General features: G+C 43.1%; 1 protein-coding gene across 2 annotated transcripts in view; it reads left to right on the top strand.

The window, feature by feature from the left end:
- Window positions 1-930: 930 nt before the first annotated feature.
- Window positions 931-24,953, top strand: part of GNA14 (G protein subunit alpha 14) — a 203,432-nt gene continuing 179,409 nt past the window's right edge. The window contains exon 1 of one of the 2 annotated variants that reach the window (XM_084968096.1): window positions 931-1,593. In XM_084968096.1, coding sequence (XP_084824222.1) covers window positions 1,470-1,593 — 124 coding nt within the window. In that variant the 5' untranslated portion in view covers window positions 931-1,469. The remainder of the gene's footprint in view (window positions 1,594-24,953) is intronic. The other variant, NM_001097518.1, reaches the window with a different exon arrangement.

Below are 24,953 nucleotides of genomic sequence, written 5' to 3'. Positions count from 1 at the left end.
AATATGTGCCATTTGACTACAAAGAGGTGCTTTTTAATTTTTAAGTTTTTATTAATGCAGCTCAAATGAGATCCGGAGGTTCCAGGAGCCAGGCCAATGTGGCTATGTGGACACACACCTTTGTAAGGCAGCTGTCAGGCTTCAGGGCTGGTGCAGGGAACATGCCAGGTGCTTCTGGAAACTGGTCAGCCCTCTCTTTACAATGCAGGAGTCTTTCCCATCATAAAATGCAAACTAGCCAGCCGTTTTTCATTTCCTCTATCTGCAGCCCTCCTCGTCCGGTTGGTAGGAAGGGGCCAGGAGGATATTTATCCTCCGCTCTCACACTTCTCTTATTTAACTGAACCCAGGGGCAGCTGCTTTTCTGAGCGCAGCGCCAGCGGGCTCAGGTCCAGCCGCACCTCGCAGGCAGGCTGCCGAGCTGACCAAGGGCTTTGGCCGAGGCCGAGCCGGGCTGCGGCCTCCGGGAAGCGGTAGGAGGCCGTCTAGGAAACCGCGATGTGCGTGGTGCTGAGGCTGGTGTGACAGCCTCAATTTCAAGTCTGCCGGGAGAGCTAAACTTCGTCCCTGAGGCGCTGTGTCTCGCTGTGGACTCTCGTCTTACTCCTCTTGCAGCTGCGAGGAGTTGAGGCTGGGAGTTGGCAAACCTCATTCACCTGTCGGAAGCCGAACCCGGACAAGGAGCCGGGCCTGGAGGCCAAGGAGCGCTGATTTCTGCCGCCTCAGCCGGCGCGGTTCCCCCCGCTGGGACGCCACCGCCAGGGAGGCAGGTGTGGGGGCTGATGCCCAAGATCGAGGCTTCCCGACTCCGCGCCCCAGCTCCCTGCTCACACCTTTAGTCCCACAGGCGCCATCGGCTTGGCGTGCCCCGAGGGCCAGCTCGGGCCGACGCCAGGGCTGCGGGTTCGAGACGCTCCGCCTCCTTCTGCCAATTAGAGCTACAAGCGCCAGCAGGAACCTTTCCACTTGGTCTTACGCTGCGGTCTCTGCTGAGGTTTTCAGAACTTTGCAGGAAAGGGACAGCCAGGACCTTTGCCTCCAACCCACGCCGTGCCTGCCGGCTGCCTGGGACACCCCGAGGCCCGGGAGATCTCTCTCTCACCGCAGCACCGACGCCCCAACTTCTCACGAACGCTCTGAGCTCCCAGACTACGCATCGAGCTCCACTGCCAAGGGGCGCGCTAGTCATCCGGGGGCCGATAACGCTGTCCCTCGCTTTGCCCTCCTCCTCCCCTGAGCGAGTGTGGGCACTTGAGCGTTCTCAGCGTTTCCGGATTCGTTCCCCGCCCCGCAGCCGACCCTTTACGAGGGATTGAGCCCAGGGGTACTGGTCTTTTACTCTGATATTCGACTCGGCCCCCGTTTTTTTACTCTCCGAACCCGGGTGCCGTCCGGGATCCGCGGGGCAAGCGGCCAGCGGAGCAAAGGGGCGCTCAAGACCGCGTCGCCCGTCGGGCGCAGCGCGCGCCATGGCCGGCTGCTGCTGCCTGTCCGCGGAGGAGAAGGAGTCCCAGCGCATCAGCGCCGAGATCGAGCGGCAGCTTCGCCGGGACAAGAAGGACGCGCGCCGCGAGCTAAAGCTGCTGTTGTTGGGTGAGTGGCTGAGTCTCCCCGACCCCTGAGCCCTGGGCGTTTCCCTCCCGGCTGTTTCCCTCGCCCAGGTCCCGGCCTGGAGTATCGGGAGCCGAGCCGGGTGCAGCGCGGCTTCCGCCTCCTCTCCCGGGACTCACGGATGGGAGCAAGTTGTATCCATAGGCGCCCGTGCTTTCCACTTCCAGCTGGGCGACTTTCGAAGGCTCCCCCATCCTTGCCCCCGAACAGGACTAGACTTAGCATTTGACTCTGTCTGCTTTCCCCTACCTGTTCTGGTTTGCTTTTTTCTAAAGCCTCATCCACCGCACCTCTCCGCCCCCAGCTCGAACAGCCTCTACAGAACTTTATTTCGGATGTTGGGGGTCGGTGAGGGGAGCTGCTTGATCCACGTCTAGTATTCAGCGCCAGCTCTGGTTCTTGGACTTTCAGGTCTAAATAAGTACCGCCGATCAAGCGCTTACCAAGTGCAGAACTGCGCTAAGTTCTTACAAGCATCGTCGCGAGGTGCTGGAGGTAGATAATACCCGCAATTTAGAGAATTAAAAACGGAGGACGGAAAATTGACGAACTTGCCCTGACTGAGAAAAGGCAAAGCAGATACCGGGCAGTCGTGGGTTTGAAGCCCAAGCCCTAGCCACTCTCCAGCCTGTGACCACCTCTGCCCTGGCCTCCGGGGGGTGGGGGTTGGGGGCATCCCTTTAGTGAGGCCTTTCTGTTAGTCAAAGTCCCAAACCTCCCTTGCTCAGCTCAGACTCAGAGTGCATTCGTTCCTAGGGTTGGGACTCTATTGGCCCAGAGGCCCTGGCTAATTCTTGTTGGGCTAATTTTTTAGCCTCTGCCCAGGTCTGGGTAGCACACCCACTTTCAAAAACATCAAGAGAAACTTAAGGTTAGTCAGTGTATCCTGTCGGGCAGGATCCTGCCTCTGCTGACTTGCAGAACCCTGTTCAGTCCATTGGCTGTTTGAGGAAAGTGTACCTTTATCTTCTTTCAGACCAGGATATTTAGCTGTTAAATCTTTCTAGAGAGTTGCAAATATTTCACCTTTTTTTTTTTTTCTTCATTGCTTCCAGACAGGAATCCTCTCTTAGACCAGTTTATTCATCTTTAATATAAGAAGCCACCCTCCCATAAGGCTTCAAGGAAAGAATATGGCTGGATGGAAAAATAGTATTACATTCAGACCCAGGCAAGGGAAACCCTCTATAATCATTCCCTAGGTTTAGGGGGACAGGGAGAGGCCTTCCCCAGGCTGTGCCCCTCCCCACTGGGCTATGAGTCTGCAGGGAGACTGGAATGCCCACCCAGAGTGCACACTGCCCACAGTGCTCCAGATCTCCTGCCCAAAGGCCCCAAGCCTGCTCTGTTGAAGTAGGGGGGCAGACCCCAACCTCTGTGGATTGCCCAGCAGGGCAGCTGTGCTGGGGTTGTGGATGAGCCTGGAAATGTGGGCTGAGGGGTCTACTGGTATGCCCAAGAGGGCTCCCTGGGAAGAGATGGTGTCTCGGTGGGGAGGGGAGGAGGTTCTGTCCATTGGCTGGAGCTGCTGTTTCACACTTGGCCCTGAACTCTGAGGGGTCTGAGAATTCTCATTGTACCTGACCTTTGAGGTTGTTACAGAGCTACATTTGTCAAGAAAGTAGGATTCTATGAGTCCCCTTAAACTAACGATGCAGACCCTCGTTTGTCCTCTTGCCCCAGACCCCAAAGCAGGCTTGGCTTTAGCTGCATACTTTTTCTTTGCGAGGACAGGCTGATGCCTCTTTCATGGTGACATACTTTGATTTGTGTCAGTGTGTGAAGTTCAGTGTCTGGAATATGTCAGGAGCTTGACAAATGGAAAACTAAGCAGTAAGCTGAGCCATACCGTACTGGTAATGAGCCTCTTTGGAGTAAGATGCTTGCATTTATTTATACTCAAACTAGACTAGGGATGTTTGTAAGTAGCTAGTTTGCCTTGGAAGTCATACTTAATCCTGGTGATCAAGAATCCTTCTTTGTGCCTTCCAGGCCCTTGCTGCCACCCTCTTCCTGTCCCTTGTGGCACTACTGAGACCTCTGGGACTCCCCTTTTCATTGTGCTCAGCTGTGACTAGTACACCATCTCAGTGCTAGTCACTCAGAAACTGTTAGAAAGTTTCCATACCACATGGAACTGTCCAAAACCCCATGGATGGACTTTGAAACCTCTGGTTTCTTCCTCACTCTGTATGGGAGTAGGGCACACTTAAAGTTCTTTCTTTCTTTAACTTTAGGGAGTATTACTGACTTAGAGTGTTGTATTAGTTTCAGGTGTATAGCAAAGAGAATCAGTCATACATAAAAATATATCCATTCTTTTTTCCCATATAGGTTATTACAAACAGTTGAATAGATTTTCTTGTGCTATACAGTAGGTTCTTGTTAATTGTCTAGTTTATACAATAGTGTCTATATGTTATTTCTACCCTCCCAATTCTTGCCTCCCTGCAATGATTTCACCTATGGTAACCATAAGATTGGTTTTGAAATCTCTGAGTTTTTGTTTTTTAATAAGTTCTTTTTTATCATTTTTGTTATATTCCACATATAAGCGATATGATATTTGTCATTCTATGACTTCACTCAGTATTATCATCTCTAGGTCCAGCCATGTTGCTGCAAATTGCACTATTTCATTCTTTGCATGGCTGAATAATACTCTGTTGTTCATATGTACCACATTGTCTTTATCCATTCCTCTGTCGATGGACATGTAGGTTAATTCCATGTTTGGGCTATTGCAAATAATACTGCAGTGAACGTTGGGGTGCATGTATCTTTTCGAATGACATATTGTAGTTTTTAAGATGGAGAAGGAGGTGATGACACTGAAGAGAGAGGAATTGTGGAATGCCGTTTTGTTTGAAGTCATTAAATTTAAGTGAAAAATAAAAATCACCTGAGCCTGTATAATGAGTGCATTAGATGAACCACTGCCCGGATACCTCAGGTGAAAACTCCATTTTGCAAATGGGAGTTGAGGATTATGTGGGGAGCATGAGATGATCTGGAAAGCCACCAACTCTTTCACAAGGAAGCACACTATTGCAAAGAAATGACTTGAGGGATGTTTCCAAAGTGTATTCCGTGGGCCATTATCCTGTTTGTGCTTAATAAAAGCATGGGTCAGCGTCCACAGGAAAGGATCAGAGCTGCTGTCCATTTGGGGCTAGTTTTCATAAGATGTCAGTGTGGTACCCTCAGTGGAAGGAGATGAGTGAATTTAGTCGAGAGAAGTTCCTCATCTGTTCCTCAGCTAAAAGTAGGACAAAAGAATTCTGATAAGGACTGTGATGAGCCTCACTCAGTGTAGGAAGAAAGTGTCTGGACAATAGCAATTAAATGGAAAGAAATGTGATCTTGTATTGATTTTTGGTCTTGAATGAGGCTTTGGGAAGTGTTGCTTGAGTGTCTCCAGCAACTCTGATAGCTTACTTTGGGGTGAGGCCTCCTGTTGGAACTGTCTGGAAGGAATGTTAACTGAGAAATTGGCATTTACCTTATGCTGGTACAGGGATTAAAAACATAGGTTCTTAGGCCTGTTTGCTTGGGTTCAAACCTGACTCTGCCTTTTCTTAACTGTGGTCTAACTTCTCACTGTCAGTGGTAAATGCCAGCTAGCATTGCTCTGTTTTGAGCCTTTTTTGCCACTGGTAGGGTGTCATTTCCCTTTTAGTTGACCATTTGGAGGTCACTAGGAGTTTGTCTAAATTGTCCTGGCCATACTTTTAAGAGAAATGTTTTGCTTTGATTTTCTTGGACTGTTTTCTGAGCCTTAAGCTGACTTTTAAAATCTCTTGCCCTCCTTATGCTAAAGAGGTGAAAAATCTGTGTTCCCACAAGTTGTGCTGCATTGCTTATAACACAGTGCCATTTCAGAACTAGCTCTCATGTTCCTGGGCTGGAAGTCTATTAGAGGAAATGGTGCAAATAGTGGGGGTTTCTCAGAAGAAAGTGACAGAATTTTCTGGCTCCTTGAGGAGGCAAAGGAGCAAAATGGAAAATATGCCCATATTCCTTCTCCTTGGCCTAGTTCAGTCTAAAGGTCCAGGCTCAGAGCTGAGCACCTGGGAGCTTCCAAGAGCTAAGCCCGAGGTGCTTGTTCACACAGAACTGTCTTGAGAAAGATGAACATGAACGCTTCAGAGAAGTCAGGAGGTGGTACAGGCAGAGCATGAAGTGCTTAATGGCTACAAAATGATTTTCCACTTCGCGCCCTCCCCTCATTGACCTATTGGCACCACCCATTCTCCTGTAAGAGCCTTCCTCTTTTTTTATTATCCATATAAACTCATGTATACTTACTGTGTTGTGAGATTTACTGATTTTCAGTTTTTTAAAAATTAAAGTATAGTTGATTTACAGTGTTCTGTCAGTGTCTGCTGTACAGACCAATTTTTCGTTGTTGTTGTTGTTTCCTATTTCAGGCTGCACCTGCAACATATGGAAGTTCCCAGGCTAGGGGTCGAATTGGAGCTGCAGGTGCCAGCCTACGCTACAGCCACAGCAATGCAGGATCTTAGCCAGGTCTGTGAACTACACCACAGTTCACAACATACTGAAATATTGGATCCCTAACCTACTGAGTGAGGCTGGGGATCGAACCTGCGTCCTCATGGGTACTAGTCAGATTCATTTCCACTGAGCCACGACAGGAACTCCTGATGTTTTTCTTTCTAACTTGTTGTATTTAAGTATTGTTGATTTACAAATATTGTGCCAATGGTTTTTAACTTGCGTCATTTTGGTGCTCAAATTGTACCTGATGTACATAGTAGTTGTTGTGTCACTGAGACGTGCCGCTATCCTTTTTGGAACGCTTCCTTACCTTCAGTCATAACTCCATTCTCCAGGCTTATCTGGAACCACTCTTCCCAGTCTGGGAATCAGCCATTTCACTTCAGGGCCTTGGTCCGAAAGAGAGGAGGAAAGAACTCCACTTTTTCTTCTTAGATGTTAAAGACATTTGAAACAAAGATATCCTCTGATTCAAATCAGTCACCAGTATCTTAAGTACCCAAAGAACCACATTTCTAAAGCACGGAGTTAAAGGATGAAAGTTTTGAGGCTGCAGTGTTGTAAGCAGATAGAGGATGGAAAAATCTAACAATGGAGTTGGGTGAAAAATAATGTAAAAAAAAAAAAAAAAAGTCTTAGCCCTTATGCAACTCAACAACAGAACAACCCAGTCAAAAAATGATGGGAAGATCTATGGAGTTCCTGTCATGGTGCAGTGGTTAACGAATCCGACTAGAAACCATAAGGTTACGGGTTCGATCCCTGGCCTTGCTCAGTGGGTTATGGATCCGGCGTTGCCATGAGCTGTGGTGTAGGTTGCAGACACGGCTCAGATCCCGAGTTGCTGTGGCTCTGGTGTAGGCCGGGGGCTACGGCTCTGATTAGACCCCTAGTCTGGGAATGTCCATATGCCATGGGATTGGCCCTAGAAAAGGCAAAAAGACAAAAGAAAAAAAAATAATGGGAAGATCTAAACAGACTTTTTTTTTTTTTTCTCTTTAAAGATGGCTTCCAGGAGTTCCCCTTCTGGCTCAGTGGTTAACGAATCCAACTAGGAACCATGGGATTGTGGGTTCGATCCCTGGCCTTGCTCAGTAGGTTAAGGATCTGGCGTTGCCGTGAGCTGTGGTGTAGGTTGCAGACACGGCTTGGATCCTGCGTTGCTGTGGCTCTGGCCTAGGCCGGCGGCTACAGCTCCGATTAGACCCCTAGCCTGGGAACCTCCATATGCCACGGGAGTGGCCCAAAGAAATAGCAAAAAGACAAAAAAAAAAAAAAAGAAAGAAAGAAAGAAAGAAAGAAAGAAAAACACTCAAAAAAAAAAAAAAGATGCTTTCCAATCCGTATCACCTTTTGTTTTCTCTTTTTCCATGATACCTGAATCACAAAAGCTCCTTGTAAGAACTCTCAAGGGTGGGGCTGCAGGGAGAGAGAGCTGGCAGGATGGAGAAGGCAGAGAGAGGTTTTCAGTGAGTCAGTGGAGCAAAGCTATTATGTTACTAAATGTTTCAACCTCTGTTATGCCAGAGGTTGAAATTCCTACAAAAAGGGGACTTGTGGGGGATGGACTGTTACCAATGAAATGAAAAAAACTGAATATTAAAAACTGGGGAAGCAAGTGCAGGGGCATTTCCAGGGTCCTTCTCTAGGGCACAGCCATTGACGCCATTCCCTTTCAAGCTCTGGGACTCTCTGGGCCTTTCTTGTCCCTCTCATGAGCTTCTAAGGCCTGATGAGGCTGTGCTCCTAGATCAATCAGTTTAGTCTGGGAGGCACAGCACAGACATGGCTTTATCTGAACACAGATGGCCTGGGGCTCGGCTCCCTGCAAGGTCAGCAGCCTTGCTGCAAACAGTGTCAAAGGAGCTGGAAGTGCACTAGAGCAAGTCCCAGGGCCCTAAAGGTAGGAGTCAGGCAGAAGCCTCTACGGAGCCCCATCTTTGGTTACAGTTTTGGCTCTCTCCCCGTGGGTAAATTAATGGCTTATCATATTGGTCAGGGCTCTGGGTTGCAGGCCATTTAAGCAGAGAAATAATTTATTGGAGGGGAAGCAGGAAGCTCATGGAATTGATGGGAATTGGAGTTGGAGGGCAGGCTAAGCCAAAGGGCAGGATCCAAGAGAGTCTGGACACTGGGAACAGACCAGACTGCCAAGCTCACAGCCAGAGACCTGTCACCCTGAGAGTGGCTGAGGCCATGCTGGATGCTCTACATGAGTGCTGCAAATCAACTGTGACTGTCTCCTGCAACTTTGTGTCACTTTGCAAAACCATCTGATTGTGGGGAGAGGCAGCATGGCATTGTGGTGAGAGCATGCTCTCTGGAGCCAAACTTTGTGAGTTTAAAATCTAGGCAAGAGATAGCGGCCGTTGTGCTGCCAGCCCCTTGTCTGGGCCCAGGTCATTTGCCTGATGTTCCAAGATTACTGATAGAACTAACATGTAGCTCCTGGAGGGCATGCAGACAGGACAGACAACGGCGTGAAATCCCTGCTGGTGCCCCTTCTCAGAGAGCAGGGACCTGTGCTCACACTGTAGAATCATGAAGCCAATAGTGCATTAAGGCTCTGGAAATGAGTATTTTCTTTCTTTCTTCCTTTCTTTTTACCTTCCTTCCTTTTCTCCCTTCCTCTTTGCTTTTTTACTTCCTCCCTCCCTCCCTTCCTTCCATCCTCTGAGGAGTGGATATAGGACCATGCTCAGGACATTCCCCTTTGAACCCCAGGGTCCTCACCTGTAAAGTTAAAGATTTGGATCAAATGACCTCTGAGGTCTTTGCAGTTTTGTCATCAGATGGTTTATACCAGTGGTTCTCAAAGTGTGTTCTCAGGATCAGCAGCCTCAGCACCTCTGGGAACTTGTTAGAAATGCAAGCTCTCAGTCCCCATCATGGCTTTCTGAGTCAGAAATTCTACAGTGGGGTGGGCAATCCAAAGATTAACAAGCCCTTCAGGTGATCCTGATAGACACTCATGTTGGAGAACCTGACTTCTAGCATTGGCCTGGAGCTCAGGACTGGCCATCCTCTGATTGCCACCCTAAGCTCTAAGGCGGTTGTCCTTATCTTTCAGCAGATATCCAGGAGACCCCCTAGGATTGACCTGCCTAGGGGGTGTTCAATTTCTTGAAGTCAAAGCAGTCTCTTCCTCATCAACTTGATGAAGGGTCTTCAGAGTGTGAGCTGGGTAATCTCAGTGGATTGTTTAGCCATGGTCCCCAAGGGTCAGGTTGGAGGGCAAAGAGGAAAAGCTGACACACATATCTACACATCTTACCTTGGCTAGAGTCCTTAAAAAAGCAAGTATGTGCATTTTATGTGGACCATTGCACTTTGATGCATGACTCCAAAAGTTGTGCTCCTGTAAATTTCAATGGTTTTATAGCCAATAATCATTAAGTAATCTTTCTCTTATGGACCAAGTGGTGTGGAGGAAGCGTATTTTAGCATGAGCTGCTATATTGCAATCTGATCTTGGAAAGTTCACCCTCTATGGAACATTGGTTGGTATTTCTATCTGAAGGGTAATATTTTTGGTTGTCAAGTTTTAGTTTTTTTCTAAGTAACTTATACATTCTCATATTTTGTTCTTTTTTTAATGAATGAGAGGAAAAGAGACATTTATCCTTTATTATTTTGTTTGAAAGTTGTCAGTGACTCACAGATGGATTAATGATGCCACTGCTCTCTCGAACCTGCCACAAATAACACCTTCGTTTTGATTAACTCACCTGAGAATGTTTGTTTCTGTTGTTTAACTACTATAAATACAAGTTAATTGTACTGCTAAAAGTAGTGAAATACACGAAGGTGGTAAACCATTTGCAGAATCATCATCTAATGTACTTAGTGGTCTAAATCCTAGTCATCCAAGTCAATGCCACTCAAAATGCAGTGTGCATTTGAGACAACTACAGAAATTGGGAGTAAGTGTCTAGAATTTTTTTTTTTTTTTTTGCCATACCCACAGCACATGGAAGTTTCCCGGTGAGAGGTGGAATCCGAGCCTCAGTTATGCCACAGCTACCAACCTTTACCTTAGTAACAGCCTGAGCCACTGTAGAGACAATGCCAGATCCTTTACCTGCTGCACCACAGTGGGAAATCCTGGATACATTTATAACAGTTTAACATTGCTGTGGCATCAGAAGTTATTTTTATTGTATTTCATTGATGTAACAGTTTGCAACTGAATGGGAACAATTTAAAAACTGGTCCTTTACCACAGAGTTTGAGAAAACACAAGGGCAAACTTTTATTTTATGGATGGAGGCCTGAAGGAGAGACTGATAAGATGTCACAGGGCTCAGTGTCAGGAGCTGGTTGACAGTAAGCCACAGTGAGGAGCCCAGGCTTTTAGTTGCCAGCCCATTCTTTCATTAGCTCACTCTGAGTCTTCATGTTGAATTTCATTTATAAGGCAACATAGATTCTACTATAGGCCCATTGATTTGGGGAGGTCCCATGGTAGCTTGGTGGTAATGAACCCAACTAGTATCTATGAGGACTCGGATTTTATCCCTGGCCTCACTCAGTGGGTTAAGGATCTGGTTGTTGCCATGAGCTATGGTGTAGGTCAAAGATGCAGCTCTGATCTGGTGTGCCTGTGGCGTAGGCCAGCAGCTACAACCTGGGAACTTCCAATGCCACAGGTGTGGCCCTAAAAAGACCAAAAAAAAAAAAAAAAAAGCCATTTGATTTGAAGACAGATTTTCATTTACTACCACCGTAGGAAACATACACTCAATGCAAAACCATCTTGATCTTTAAAGTCTTCAAAGTGTCAATTTGTGCAGCAGTAAATCTCAGAATCAAAGAAAGGTTATTTTTTTCCATTTTTCCCTCTAATACTACCAATTTAAAATAAAGCAAAAGCAAAACTGCCCCAGTTATTGACAAAGAATTCATTTTCATAAAGATAATTTAAATGCTGGAAATAGATTGGAGAAGAAACCTCAGGTGTGTTGCCATCACCCCACTGAGTTCAAATAACTTTATTCTATGAAACTCTGAAAAGAGTTACTTCCTGGATTCATGGGCCTGTGATATATAAAGAAGTTGAAGAAGGTCAGAGCATCTGAATGTTGTGAGAGCATCAGTGTTGCTACTGTTTGCTCCAATGTTTGAGTAATTGTGGATGGGACACCTCCAGGCAATTGGTTGAGTCTAGGAACAGTTTCACATGAGACCTTGAACTCTATGATGGTGTTGCTCACCATTGAACCCACAGTGCTGAGCAGAGAGCCTAGTTTAAACAGTGGTTGAATAAATACGTATGTTTCTCTCTCCATAGTGGTTTCTATGAAATACCAGATGAGTAGTAGTGTGAATTCTTTATAGGAGCAGGAGGTCACTTTTGTTTGGGGTGCTGTAGGGACATTGACATACAGAAGACAGACTTGAGTTAGCCTTGAAAATAGGCAAATTAGAACATTCCAGAACTGGTTTTTTACATGTCCAGGATCTTGGCTATTCATTTGAATATGTATTTATACTTGGGTTAGTGGTGTCACAAGAAGAAATTGAGTCTGGATCCTAGAAATTAAATGATATTTAGAAAATCTATTCTGTGTATTTCCATACTTTTCCTAATAATGGCACGTAAGATTTTGATATATAAACAGAACTTTTGATAAATTTGCTATTGTTCTTCTCTATTGATTCTGAAATAATTTGAAGTAAAATTGTAATTTATCTTGGTCTTTCTGTAACTTTTGTAATTATGTAGTAGTTCTGTCTGTAAAATAATAGGTAGGCTTCATGATTTTGAAGGCTCATCTCACAGTTAATTTTATGAATATGAAATTTGGAAGCCCTAAGAGAATAAAAGTCATTACAACAACTTAAATCCTTGGAGGTTGAAGATCTACTTTGATGTGCTAGGAGCCACATCATAACCTGGGCAAATTTCTTGAGAAAATGACCCCTTTCTGTGCAGCTAGCAGAAATAATCATCTGATACTACACTAAACGGGGATATTTCAAGTGGAAAGACATTATATGCTTCACATTTAAAATGTTGCTTCTGTTGATGTAAACCTTTGTAATTGGTGTTAACATTTAAAATAGCGGTTTTCAGATTTTGTAATTTTGAGTTTTTTTTTTTTTAAATTTGGGAAAGGATTTTTAAAAAAATTACCAAATGAGAATGTTAACAATATTTTAGTATCTTCATCTAAAAAGTAATTAAAAGGAGTTCTCTGGTGGCCTAGTGGTTAAGGATTTGACATTGTCACTGCTATAGCTTGGGCTTGACCCCTAGCCTGGGAACTTCTGCATGCCATGACGCAGCCAAAAAAAAAAAAGCAATTAAAAAAGTGACATTAGACACATTTAACAACTCCTTTTCTTAGCATAGCTAAAATGGACACTGAACCAAACTGAAGGGGCTTCTCCTTTTCCTGACTTGTGCATTTTCACCTGCCTTTGTTATCTCAACACATGGTACCCCATCCACCCCAGTGCTCAAACGAGAATCCAGTCTTTTTTTAGCTACTATAACTAACAGGAATGGAATACTACTAATAATAAAACATTAACATTTATACATCCAATCATCATTTTAGGCGCTTAAAATAAAGGATCGCATTTGTTTCTCACCATGCTTAGAAGTGCAGTTATGATGTTGTGTCCATTTTATGGATGAGGAAACTGAGACCTCAAAGCAAGGTTCACCAGCCAGGGTTTAACCCAGGCAGTCTGACTCCAGAGCCCTGATTCTGAATCCTGGTCCTGTTTCTGTCTCCCAAAGCTGACATCTCACCGAAATCTACTTCAAAAGGCTACATCTCTACTGAGTACACTCCTTGCCATCCCATTTGTCCCAGCTCCTGTCTGGATTACTTCACCATCTACTGCTCCCCAGCCCTGAGTCCATCTCCACACTGCAGCCAGAGTAACTTTTAAAAATGTAAATTGGGTGGTTGTCTTCCTGCTCAAGACCTTTTTCTGTCTTCCCATTGCCTTTGGATGCAAATCTCAAATCTTTGCATGGCCTGTAAGACCCTCTATCTGCCATTCCCCTCCCATTATTTCCTGAGGTCACTCCCTTCTGGCTGTAGGGTCTCTTACCATGGATCTTCAGTGGACCAGATATTTCTTTTTTAGGTGTCTGCACGTGCCAATCCTCTGCTACCAACGCGTGTCCTTATTAGTCTTCTAGCTAACTGCTGTGCATTTCAGAGTGATCTTACAAATCCCTTCCTCCTAGAAGCCTCCACTGACTCCCTGGTCTAAATTAAGTCCCCCCAGAATATTCTCCTATAGCCTATTCTACATTTCTTTTTTAAAGTAATACCATCATCATTTTTCATACGTTATTCACTATTTTCCCTTCCAGACTAAATTTGCTAAGTGTAAGGACTGTTAGAACCAGTGAATACTCAAGATCTTCTATAGTGCCTGGGTGTTCCAGGAACACTTGCCAAAAGAACAAATATACTGCCATTTAGTATCGATGTTATTGCATAAAAGAAAGGATATTTTGACTTGAAATAGTGGAAAGGGCTTATTCTTAATACTGGATACTTTAAACTGAATAAAGATATATTTATCACTGACGCAGTATTCAGATTAAATTTTCACTTTTGGACGAATGGAAACTTCATTACACACTGACATTGGACTGTGGGCTGATGTTCTGGAACATGACTTATTGTGTGTATCTTATTTCCTAAATTTTCATATTTTCTAATTCACAAAAGTGAACACTGAATATTAAATTTTTTTTTGCTTAAAAAGCGGCATATTTGTAGCAGAAACTGCTAGCAGCTTTCTGAATATCTTTGTTATTCCTTCTGTAATAACGTAATATCTTGGCACATGACACCAAGATAAAGATGGCACGTCTCAGCTTGCCTGCTGCTAGGTTTGGCCATTTAACTAAGTTTATAGCCCATGGGATATAAACTGTGGTCAGATAGGCAGTTTCTGAGTTGTGACCTTAAAAGGAAAGGAGCTTTCTTCTCTGCTGGAGAAGGATGCTGATGTGGTGCTAGGATTTAGAACAAGCATCTTTTCCCTTAAGATGGAAGTTAGGTATTGAGGATGAAAAACCCACAAGGTAGAAAAGGCCTATATTGCTGACACCATGAAGGTGCCCTAGTAGCCCTGAGCTAGAAATAGTAAGACACTTTTTCAATAGCAGCTAAACTATCCTAGCTAATAAAATATTACATGTTCTGTCTGTTTTGCACTCAGCTTTTTATCTCTCAATTTATCTGGGAGTTCCCTCCCAATCATATGCAATTCTAAGGCAGAAAGGTCAGAATGTAACATGTTTGGGGGGGGGGGAAGCTAATACCTAACATGATGCAGATGTGGCCCAGCTGGAAGGCAGTGCTATATCTGGGTCTCATTCTCCTAGCATACTAGAGCTATATGACATACTTGGATTTTCTGCAGTTGACTTGCCAGGTATTTGATAGGGGTTTTTCTGTGAGCAAATAAACTTTTAAAGTTGCTTGTTTTACTTGATAATTGAGTTTATTAAAGCTGAGAAATGTAAAAGCCTAGTTTTCCTAAGTCTTTAATGTTTGCTTCAGTTTTTAAACATCTGGTAATTTTGTGTATAAAAATTATCATGCCTTTCACTTAATTCTTTGATTAGTTCTTAATTTACTAAGTTAACTCTATTTATTAATTCAGTGAAATCAATGATTATATTTTCCTCAAACACTTAAAAACCTATTTACACATTTAAAAAACCCAAGTATCCTCAAATATATCAAACCTGACAAAGCTGGCAAGAAAAAAACTAAGCGTTTAAGTAACTCCAGTGATCTCATAAACCTAAAGTTTTAGATTAAATTAATATTATCTCTTTAAACAATTAAATACTGTCTCTAAATGTAAATAAATAAGATGCTTCTCCTAAATGTAATCAAATCATATAATCATTTATACTACTCTCTCCTATAACTTAATCATAACTCTAATGGTCACATTACTTAATATCAGACTAAATATTTAAATAACAATGGCATCAAAGAACCTCAGTGCTGCTCATGGTTGCCATGCTTATTCTTTTTCTTTAATCTTTTTAGGGCCTCAGTCACAGCATATGGAAGTTCTCAGGCCAGGGGTCCAATAGGAGATATAGCCGCTAGCCTACACCACAGCCATAGCAACACCAGATCTGAGCCATGTCTGTGACCTATATCACAGCTCATGGCAGTGCCAGATCCTTAACCCACTAAGTGAGGCTAGGGAGCCACCTCGAGTCTTCATGGTTACTAGTTGGGTTTGTAACTGCTGAACCACAACGGGAACTCCCACCATGACTAATTTAACCTAGGAGTATTATTTCTATATGTATGATTTGTGTCTTACTGTTTCACCTCTTATGGCTTGCAATGATCAACCCAACAAAAAGAGAAAATTTACAATCTCAGCCTAAAAGTGAGGACAATTTTTCAAGCCTATACTTTTTCTTACAACCCAAAGCATAATTTATGTCTTTATTCCAATTTTTTTTGCCATTTAAAAACCCTTTTGTTTTTTTTCAGCTGTGCCTGTGGCAGGTGCAATTTTCCAGGCCAGAGATAGAACCTGTGCCACAGCAGCAACACAAGCCAGTGCAGTGGCAACGCCAGATCCCTTACCTGCTTTGCCACAAGGGAACTCCTAAAACTCTCCTCTTTTAATCACTTTATTTTAATTGATGGGGTTCTGTATCCACTCCTGCTTGCAATGGCAGCTAGTTATTTCACTACTAAATTTGTGTAGAAGAGATTCTACGCTTTATAAGCTCTCCAGATGCTTGTGACCATCATTTCTGATCCTTTTACTGTCACTGAACTTTAAGAAAATCTCCTATCTCAGATTTAAGAGATGTGCGCTATAAGGTTGTTTCCTAAAGCTTGAATATATTCTGCTTTGGATATCCTCTCTTATTCATCTAACGTTTACACACTTCTTCCCTTTCAATGGAAACATTAAGTGACTTCAGAATGAGTTAAAGAACAAGATGAAATAAAGTGAATTAAATATAAAGCCCTTGTTGCAAACCATAAGCCTTCCCCAAACTCCACCAGCTTTCAGAGCAGGTGTGCAGGTTTAAATGCTAATTCTTTGTTCTAAAATGTCTAAAAGTTGACTGAATCACTCTACTCTATGCCTTTGTATTTTTCACTGTGGAATTGCAGACAGATAGCTCATGCGTGAGGAAGCTGCTGGAACTTTCCCTGACCATTTTCAAATAACTGTTCATTTAGGGTAATGAAGTCTTTGTGTCTTGCCTAATAAGCTAGGATGTGTCTGTCTTCAGGGATAGACAGGTGGAAAAAAAGAGGAGGAGACTTTGGTTGATTTGACATAAGCTCACCAGGATAAGATTAGACACTAAAGGCATAGCCTTGATAAAGCCAGTTTGTTCTGTGTGTGTACGTGTGCATACACACACACAGAACTTGTGCACACACGCACATGCATACCACCACCTTGATAATTTTGCCTTACAAGGCAATTTGAACTTGCCCTTAGGAGAATTAAAACTATTCTATTTATAATATAATTATATTTTGGTGCAAACCAGTAAAGGGCCAGAAAACTTATTGTCCAACATAAATATATTCATTCATTTAGTCAAAGCATTCATTCTGAGCATCTAAAATTTGTTTGAAGTCATCTTGCTCATTAAGGAGAACTGTGTTGGCCAAACAGGGTTTTGTTTTGAATTATTATTCAAAAAGCTCAAAGAATATCTTAATTTATATTATGATCTCTGGTAGATCTATAATTAGTAATGTTATTTATTTTTTTCCCAGAATTCCAAATGTCTCTTATTTCATTTGATATATTTTCTGTTTAATGGATTGCTTTTTCCCTTTAATACTTTGAAACTTGAACTATCTGAAAAAGCTGGATGTTGTCTAAAGCCTTGTGGATGAATTGCCAGAAATCTTTGATATGAGTCCCAGTATGGCTTCTGTTTTGCAGTGTGACCTTGGGCAGGTCATAAAGGCACGGAGGCTACTTAGTGGCAAAATGAAGAGCCTGGATTCAGCAGTCTCTAAATTTTCCCACCTCTGAGTTCTGTGACTCTTCAGCAATAGTGGAAATCTTGGTTACCTTGATAACTCAGGCCAGAAACTGACTCTGTGTGTGTGTGTGTGCTTATCATCTGCCTGCAGCATAACTGAGTAAATACTATCTGGTTGCTGTTTGCCTGGGTGACAAGTGGCAGAAATAGTTCTTCATATTCCTTTGCTCTCTGACTGTGTTGAATTTTCATGTAACGTGAAACTTAACATGTGCAGTAATCTCAGTGTATCAGAACAGTTTTGTCAGGGACAGAAATGTGAAGAATTGGTAATCTTACCAAAATTTCTGATTATAGAAATGTCTGTTGACATAATAATGACTCCTAGGGGGTGAGTGAAATGGGTGAAAGGGGGGTACAAAGATATATGTTTCCAGATATAAAATAAGTCATGAGGATATAGTATACAAAATAAATAAGTAAACAAATAAATTAAAATGACCCCTGATTAACCTTCTTTGTCATTAGCCAAAAATTTTCTAGCCTTCAGTTTACTTATATGAACATTTAATGAAAAATAATGGCAGTAAACTTATAACACTGCTTATATGTCAGATATAATTCCAAGAGTTTTATATCTGTAGATTAATTTCATCCTTAAAACTTATTGAAGAATGCAATATACTTTTTCCATTTTACAGATGAGGAAACTGAGAGTAAAGAATGATTAAAGGAGGAGTTCCCATTGTGGCACAGTGGGTTGAGGATCCAGTGTTGTCTCTGAGGTGGTGAGGATTCCTTCCCTGGCCCAGTGAAATTGGTTAAGGATCTGCTGTTGCTGCAGCTGTGACATTGGTTGCTGCTGTGGCTTGAATTTGATCCCTGGCCCGGGAACTTGCATATGCCATGGGTGTGGCAGGAAAAAAAATAGAATGATTTAAATGAGTTTCCTAAAGTCACTCACTGCTAGATGTGAAGCTGAGATTTGATTGACTGGGTAGTTTGAGTCCATGGATTCCTCACTTTTCTTAGGTCTTTTCTTCTCTCCTGCTCCTGGTAAAGAATCACTGTAGGGTATCCATGACTGAGTTGGGGAGCAGAGGGGAGTTAGAGTGGAGACAGGAGTCTGGCATGTGCTTCTGGGTTTTCCATTACAGTGCAGTGGGGCCTTTGGGCAAGTCATCCAATCTCACCAGTGGTCTTGAATGGAACAGAATGTGAGTTGCAAATGTGAGCCATATGTGTAATTTGAAATTTTTGAGTGGTTACATTTTTTAAAAAAGTGGAAAGAAACAGGTGAAATGAATTTTAAAATATATTTTGTATAAAATGCCACAATAGATCCATTCAACATGTATGTGATCAATAAAATGTATCAGATATATTTTTTATATTAAATCTTTGAAATGATGTTTATTGCAGCACATCTCAGTTTGGATTATCCACATTTTTTTTTTGTCTTTTGTCTTTTTAGGGCTGCACCTGTGGCATATGGAGGTTCCCAGGCTAGGGGTCCAAGCAGAGCTACAGCTGCCAGCCTACTCCAGAGCCACAGCAACGCCAGATCCGAGCCATGTCTGTGACCTACATCACATCTCATGGCAACGCCAGATCTTCAACTCACTGAGCAAGGCCAGGGATCAAACCTGCAACCTCATGGTTCCTAGTCAGATTCATTTCCGCTGCACCATGACAGGAACTCCAGATTATCCACATTTTATATGTTCAGTGGCCACATGTAGCTAGTGGCTGCCATATTGGACAGCACAGCTCTGAACTCTTGCCAGAGCCGATAAAATAAAGCATTGATGATGGAGGATCACCAAAACCTCTGAAATTCTAGGGATCTGTGATGAGAAGCACCTGTACTCCCTAAGGGGCTTATTACTATGAGATAACTTGTTTCTACCCTGCTTAAGGAGCATGAGGAATGCGTTCTAGGATAAGAGTTTCACAGTGAAAAAATTCTTTAAGACTCAAAAAGGCAATGTGATGTCAACATAGTGTGTGCATACCAAAGAGGGATTTTCAGAAAACTCCTATGCTCTGGTCAGTTAAAAAAAAAAAATAATAATAATCAATTATTGTTCCACAAATATTTGGGAGCTTACTGTGGACCAGCCCCTGTTCCAGGCCTCTGGGATTGAGACAAGAACAATTCAAAGCTTCTGCCCTGCTGGTGCTTACACTGTAGTGGGACGCTACATAGATGGGTTTAAGTTTAAGGTTTAGGTTAAGCAAGTAACATGAAGAAAAATAAATCAGAGTTAGAGAGTGGAGGCCTGGGGGATCTGTGGGTCTAGTTTTGATAGGAAGACTTCTCTGAGGAGGTGACTCTTGAGGGGAGATCAGGTTGAGACATGGGGCCATTGACATGAAGCCTCAGAGAACAGGAGCCTGGGAGAGATGGAGCCTTCTAGGCTGGGGAGACAGCCTGAGGTGGAAATGGGCTCAGTGAGTTTGAGGAAGAGCTAATGGCATTGAGTTGATTGAGAGAAGGTACAACAGGAAGCATGGTTGGGAAGCAGGAGTTTGGATTTTAGGTTAATTGCTGTGGGAGACCAAGGGAGAGCAGTGCTGAGCAGAGGGCAGGAATTTGACTGTATTTTTGTGTGTGTGTATGTGTGTGTGTCTTTTTAGGGCTGCATCCATGACATATGGAAGTTCCCAGGCTAGGGGTAGAATCAGAGCTGTAGCTGTGGGCCAGTGCCACAGCCACAGCAAAAATGGACCTACCCCACAGCTCATGGCAATGCTGGACCCTTAACCCTCTGAGCGAGGCCAGGGATCGAACCCCCATCATCATGGATACTAGTCGGGTCTTTTACTGCTGAGCCACAGTGGGAAATCCCCAATTTTCTTTTTAAAAAGAAAACTCAGGCTGCTGAACAGAGGAGAGACTGTATTTGGTAAGAGTTGGAAGCAAGAGGACCAGCCAAGACGTCATGAAATCATCTAGGTGACAGGTCAAGGTGACTTGACTAGCACGGGAATGATGCAAATTGACTAAATCAGTTACATTTCATGTACGTGTTGAAGATAGAATTGATTGGATGTGTTGATATATGGCCTAGGGGTATCAAGGACAGATTTGGGTGATCCCTGGTTTGGGGCTTGAACACCAGGGCCAGTGGCCATCTCATTTACTGAGATGGATGAGAGTAAGGGGGAGGTGGGTTTGGCAGGAGGGAAGGGGATAGGGAATCAGTAGTTCTGGTTTTGCACATTTTCAGATTAATGTCTATATGGATGTAGACATCAGGATTAAAATGGAGGCTAGGGAGATTTATTCTCTTCATCTTAAATATTTTGAAGATAGGACCTTGACAGAGAACTGAAAGTAGAGTTATTGTTTCACCGGGGTGCTGACTCTTGACTTTTTTCCCCAGAATAAGGATATGCTTAGCTCTGAATAGTGATATAAGTGACAGGGCCAGTGGTCATGACTAAGATCAAGAAGTATTTTCCCTTTACTGCTAGAAGATTTGGTCCTGTGCTTGGGAAAGAGCTGTAACCAGCACTGGTAATCACATGGTGAGCATGCATGCCGGTACAGGTGTTAAATATTGAAATATTCTTATCCCAGCTGGTAAATAGCCATTAGCCATGTGCCCCCTCCCCTTGATGTTGTCAACCTAGTCATCAGGGCCTCACCTTCAGAATAGTCCACATCTCCCTCTACTTAGCAACTGATAAGTAATGCCTCACATGGTGATTAGCTTCCTTGGCTCCACTCCAGCCACTAGAGTGGAACTGTTCTGATTGGTCAGCGCGCATGCCACACCATAAGCATGGTTAAATATTTTGACTATAACTAGACTTTGCATAGTTCTACCCCTGCATAGGCCATGACCAAGCCATGTGAATTTAGGAAGAGTCACCTTCACGGACCAGTTACTTATAAATAATCCAGAATGTTGATGTCCTTGATCTCTTACATGAATTATGTTTCCATTCTACATTACTATTCTGTGAACACTGCACAGCACATTTTATCGTGTTGTGGAGTGTCTGGGTTGATAAGTCCTGACATACCAGACTTAACATCCTAGCATAAATACTACAGATTGGTACTGCCCATCTTACTCTGTGGCCAGGAACTATGAGATTTCAGGCAGGCTCTGTTCCACATATACCATAAACCAAACTTATCTTGGTTCCAAGGACAAGATAAAAAATAGCTGCATTACTCAATGAAATAAGAGATCTTGCTTTCTCCTTTGACTCCACATTTATTTATTTATTTATTTATTTATTTATTTGCTTTTAGGCCTGCACCCACAGCATATGGAGGTTTCCAGGCTAGGGGTCTAATTGGATTTACAGCTGCTGGCCTACATCTATAGCTCACGGCAATGCCAGATTCTTAATCTACTGAGGGAGACCAGGGATCGAACCCACAACCTCATGGTTCCTAGTCGATTCATTTCTGCTGCACCACGACAGGAACTCCATGACTCCACATTATCTTTTATACTCTGAGCTCTCTCTGATATAAAATCAAAATACGAGCAAAAGAACTGATGATTCTCTTGTACTTGGAGGGCTTGCATGCAAAATGAAGCTGTGGATATGATACAGTTCTTCACTCATAATTTAAATAAATATGTATATACACACACATATATAAAATCATGTGTCTATATAATATGCAATAAAATACATACTTTTACATACTACATTTTCAGCCCTGAGCATTGGTTGGGGAATGTGCTGCATGAAGACTGTATATGCTGGTAGGTTGGTGAAGAGACTTGGGAAGAGGAAGAGTGTGGACTTGGCTCCTTCTTGGTCATCCTGCTTGGATGAAGGATCTGACATGGAATGGTCTATAGCTGGATGAAGTGCAGGCTAAGGGCTTGGTGAGGAAAGAGCCCAAAATACTATTTCCTGAGGATTGGACTTGGGAAAGTTTTCCTGGAGCTCGGAGACCTGATCAGGGCCTTGCCAAATCAGTGGTACTTAACCAAAGAGAAAAAGAGAGATGACACTTGTAATTTTCTAGACCATAAATAAATGTTCCTCAAGATTATTGCTCCTTTAATAGCTTAAAAATCATTTACTCCTGATATCCCAATTAATTTGGGGTAATTTTCTGAGAAGTGCTGGGAGTTTGTTCTTTAAAAGTTGATGGCTTATTTGGAGACTGATGGATTCAAGTGGCTGTCCAGTTTCTAACTGGGTCAAGATTGGATTATAGTGTTCTGGTCACATTTGCTTCAGCCACAGATCCATTTGCCTTTATTCCACAGGAAGTAGAGAACTCTATCTGTGCCAAGAACTGTGGGTACAGAGAAGAGTACAATTGACAAATGCAAGTGGATTTTCAGTTAAATTAGACTTTTAACCCTCTGCCCCCACCCTGGTCTTTCCAAGTTTATAACCATTTAGGAGGCAAGCTGGCTTCCGTTACTTTAAATGCTTTTGGCATTTACAGTAAATTATGATTGTGAAAGTATTTGCAGTCTTCCACCCCTGACTCTTTCTTTGAGGACAAGACTCTTTTTTACTAGGTCAGCTGGTAGCTCTCCATGGGGAGAATCTGGGCAGTGGATGATGCCAAGAGAATGCTAAAGAAGCGAGGCAGGCCAAGTTGATGTATAAGATAGAACTGAAGTGGGGAAATAGGCAAGGCAGGGAGAAAAACCATGGGCTATATGGCAGGGGGCTTTTTTGGAGGTTTCAGACCAGGAGGGTTTCAGAGAACATTTTTGCTGTGGAAGATACTTAGAGGAACAGTGATGAGGAGAGAACCTTTTGAGAATATATTTTGAAAATTAACAAAATACCTCCCCTTTGGCATTTTGTAAAGATTGAGAAAGAATTAGAAAATTAAAGAGGCGTTAGTTGCCTCACTGTGTTTATTTGAATGTGACATAGTTCTGTCAAAACTAAACTGCATGGGGTCTTAGAATTTCTTGAGGAAATAAACTGAAAACACAAAGACAAGACGTGGGACCCAGATGCCCCACGAACTGAGGACCCAGAGTAGTTTGGCTGACCCCCGTGTGACAGAGACAGAGAAATGGATGGGCATATATTTAGTTTTGATCATTGGAATGTGGGTGGATGTGATGTGCACCATTTCCGTTTGTTAATTGGGACTTTAGGAGAGAATGTCTTTTTTGTTTTTTGTTTTTTTTTTGTTTGTTTGTTTTTTAGGGCCTCACCCACAGCATATTGAAGTTCCAAGGCCAGGGGTCGAATCGGAGCTGCAGCTGCTGGCCTATGCCACAGCCACAGCAACATGGGAGGTGAGCTGCGTCTGTGACTACACCACAGCTCATGGCAACACCAGATCCTCAGATGCTCAACCCACCGAGCAAGGCCAGGGATTGAACCTGCATCCTCATGGATGCTAGTCAGACTCTTTTCCGATGAGCCATGACAAAAACTCCAGGAGAGAATGTCTTTTAAGCCATTAAAAGGAAATCTATCATAAGGGAGATTTAAGTCTTCTCAGTCTTCTCTCTTTTTCTGCTTAGGTAAGTGTCACCTGTTTGGCAGTAATAAATCTGGCCCATAATAACCTCCCATTCATAGTCCTCTTCACTTCCTATAGTCATCATTTGAAGCCATTAGTTGGAGAGCGCATGGCTACAAGATAAACAGAGCCTTGTGATCTCAGTTACCACTTAGAGGAAAGCCTCCCAACCATGAACACATGTATTAGACTTTTTTTTTTTGACTGCGCTCATGGCCTGTGAAAGCTTCTGGGCCAGAGTTTGAACCTGCACCACAGCAGTGGCCAGAGCCACAGTAGTGACAACACCAGATACTTGACTGCTAGGCCACCAGGAAACTGCATTAGACTTTAAATTATATAAAAAATAAATTCCATTGTGTCAAGTCACTGAGATTTTTAGATTTTTTTGTCACTGCAGCAGAGCCTAGCTTACTCTGATGCAAGAAACATAACGGTTACCTCTCTGCTACTCTGACTAACCACACTTGGGAGAAACAGTTGCTAATCATATTGAATATGCTCCTCTTCAGCATGTTTTACAACAAGATTAAAATTCTTCATGATGATCTTTTGGCAAGGAGAAGAGGAGGTAAAGTATTGTGAACAGGAGTTCCCAAAGTGGCTCAGCAGATTAAGTACCTGACTAGTATCCATGAGGATGGGGGTTCAATCCCTGGCCTTGCTCAGTAGGTTAAAAGATCTGGGGTGGGTTGCCACCAACTTTAGCATAGGTTGCAGATGTGGCTTGGATATGGTGTTGCTATGGCTATGGTGGAGGCCAGCAGGTGCAGCTCCAGTGTTGACCCCTAGGCCTGGGAACTTCCACATGCTGCAGGCATGACCCTGAAAAAAGGAAAAAAGTATTGGGAACAATTCAGCGGCAAATCATCAGCACATACCAAATTACAGTGGCATTTTCCTCAAGTCAGTTCAGGTTCTACAAGTTTAGCTTATGAATGAGCAAGTCTCTGTCTTTCTTTCTTTTGCCCTGTGTCTTAGTATTTGTTTGCATTTTAGATTTTGGTATTTGCTTTTTTATTTATTTATTACATAATTTGCCTGGCTTCAGACTCAAAGAACACGAGAGTCCTCAGGGAGGTAGTTGCAAGATATGGATAGTGCTGAGAGCTGCCTACCCTCTCAGAGAGGTTGAAAGGAGTGATGTCTGGAATAAAGTCTCGGGAGGAAACCTTTCCCATGGTTGTCTCATTTTGACTACCTGCTAGCCATGGTCTCTGGTGAGGATCTTGTTTTTGTTCTTTGAATGAGTATGACCTTTCTTTTTCTTTCTTGGCAGAGGCAAATTGGTAGACTGTGGAAGAGCTCAGTTTTTGGTGTCTATATATCTGTCACTTGCTGTCTATATGACTGACCCTT

The sequence above is a fragment of the Sus scrofa genome, chromosome 1 (genome assembly GCF_054392235.1).
Source record: "Sus scrofa isolate SSC_HxYL_T2T_F1_AM1 chromosome 1, Sscrofa_HxYL_maternal_Yorkshire_Landrace_v2.0, whole genome shotgun sequence".
NCBI lineage: Eukaryota > Metazoa > Chordata > Mammalia > Artiodactyla > Suidae > Sus > Sus scrofa.
Note: the sequence above shows the minus strand (reverse complement) of the source record. Positions and strands in the feature narration are given on the sequence as shown.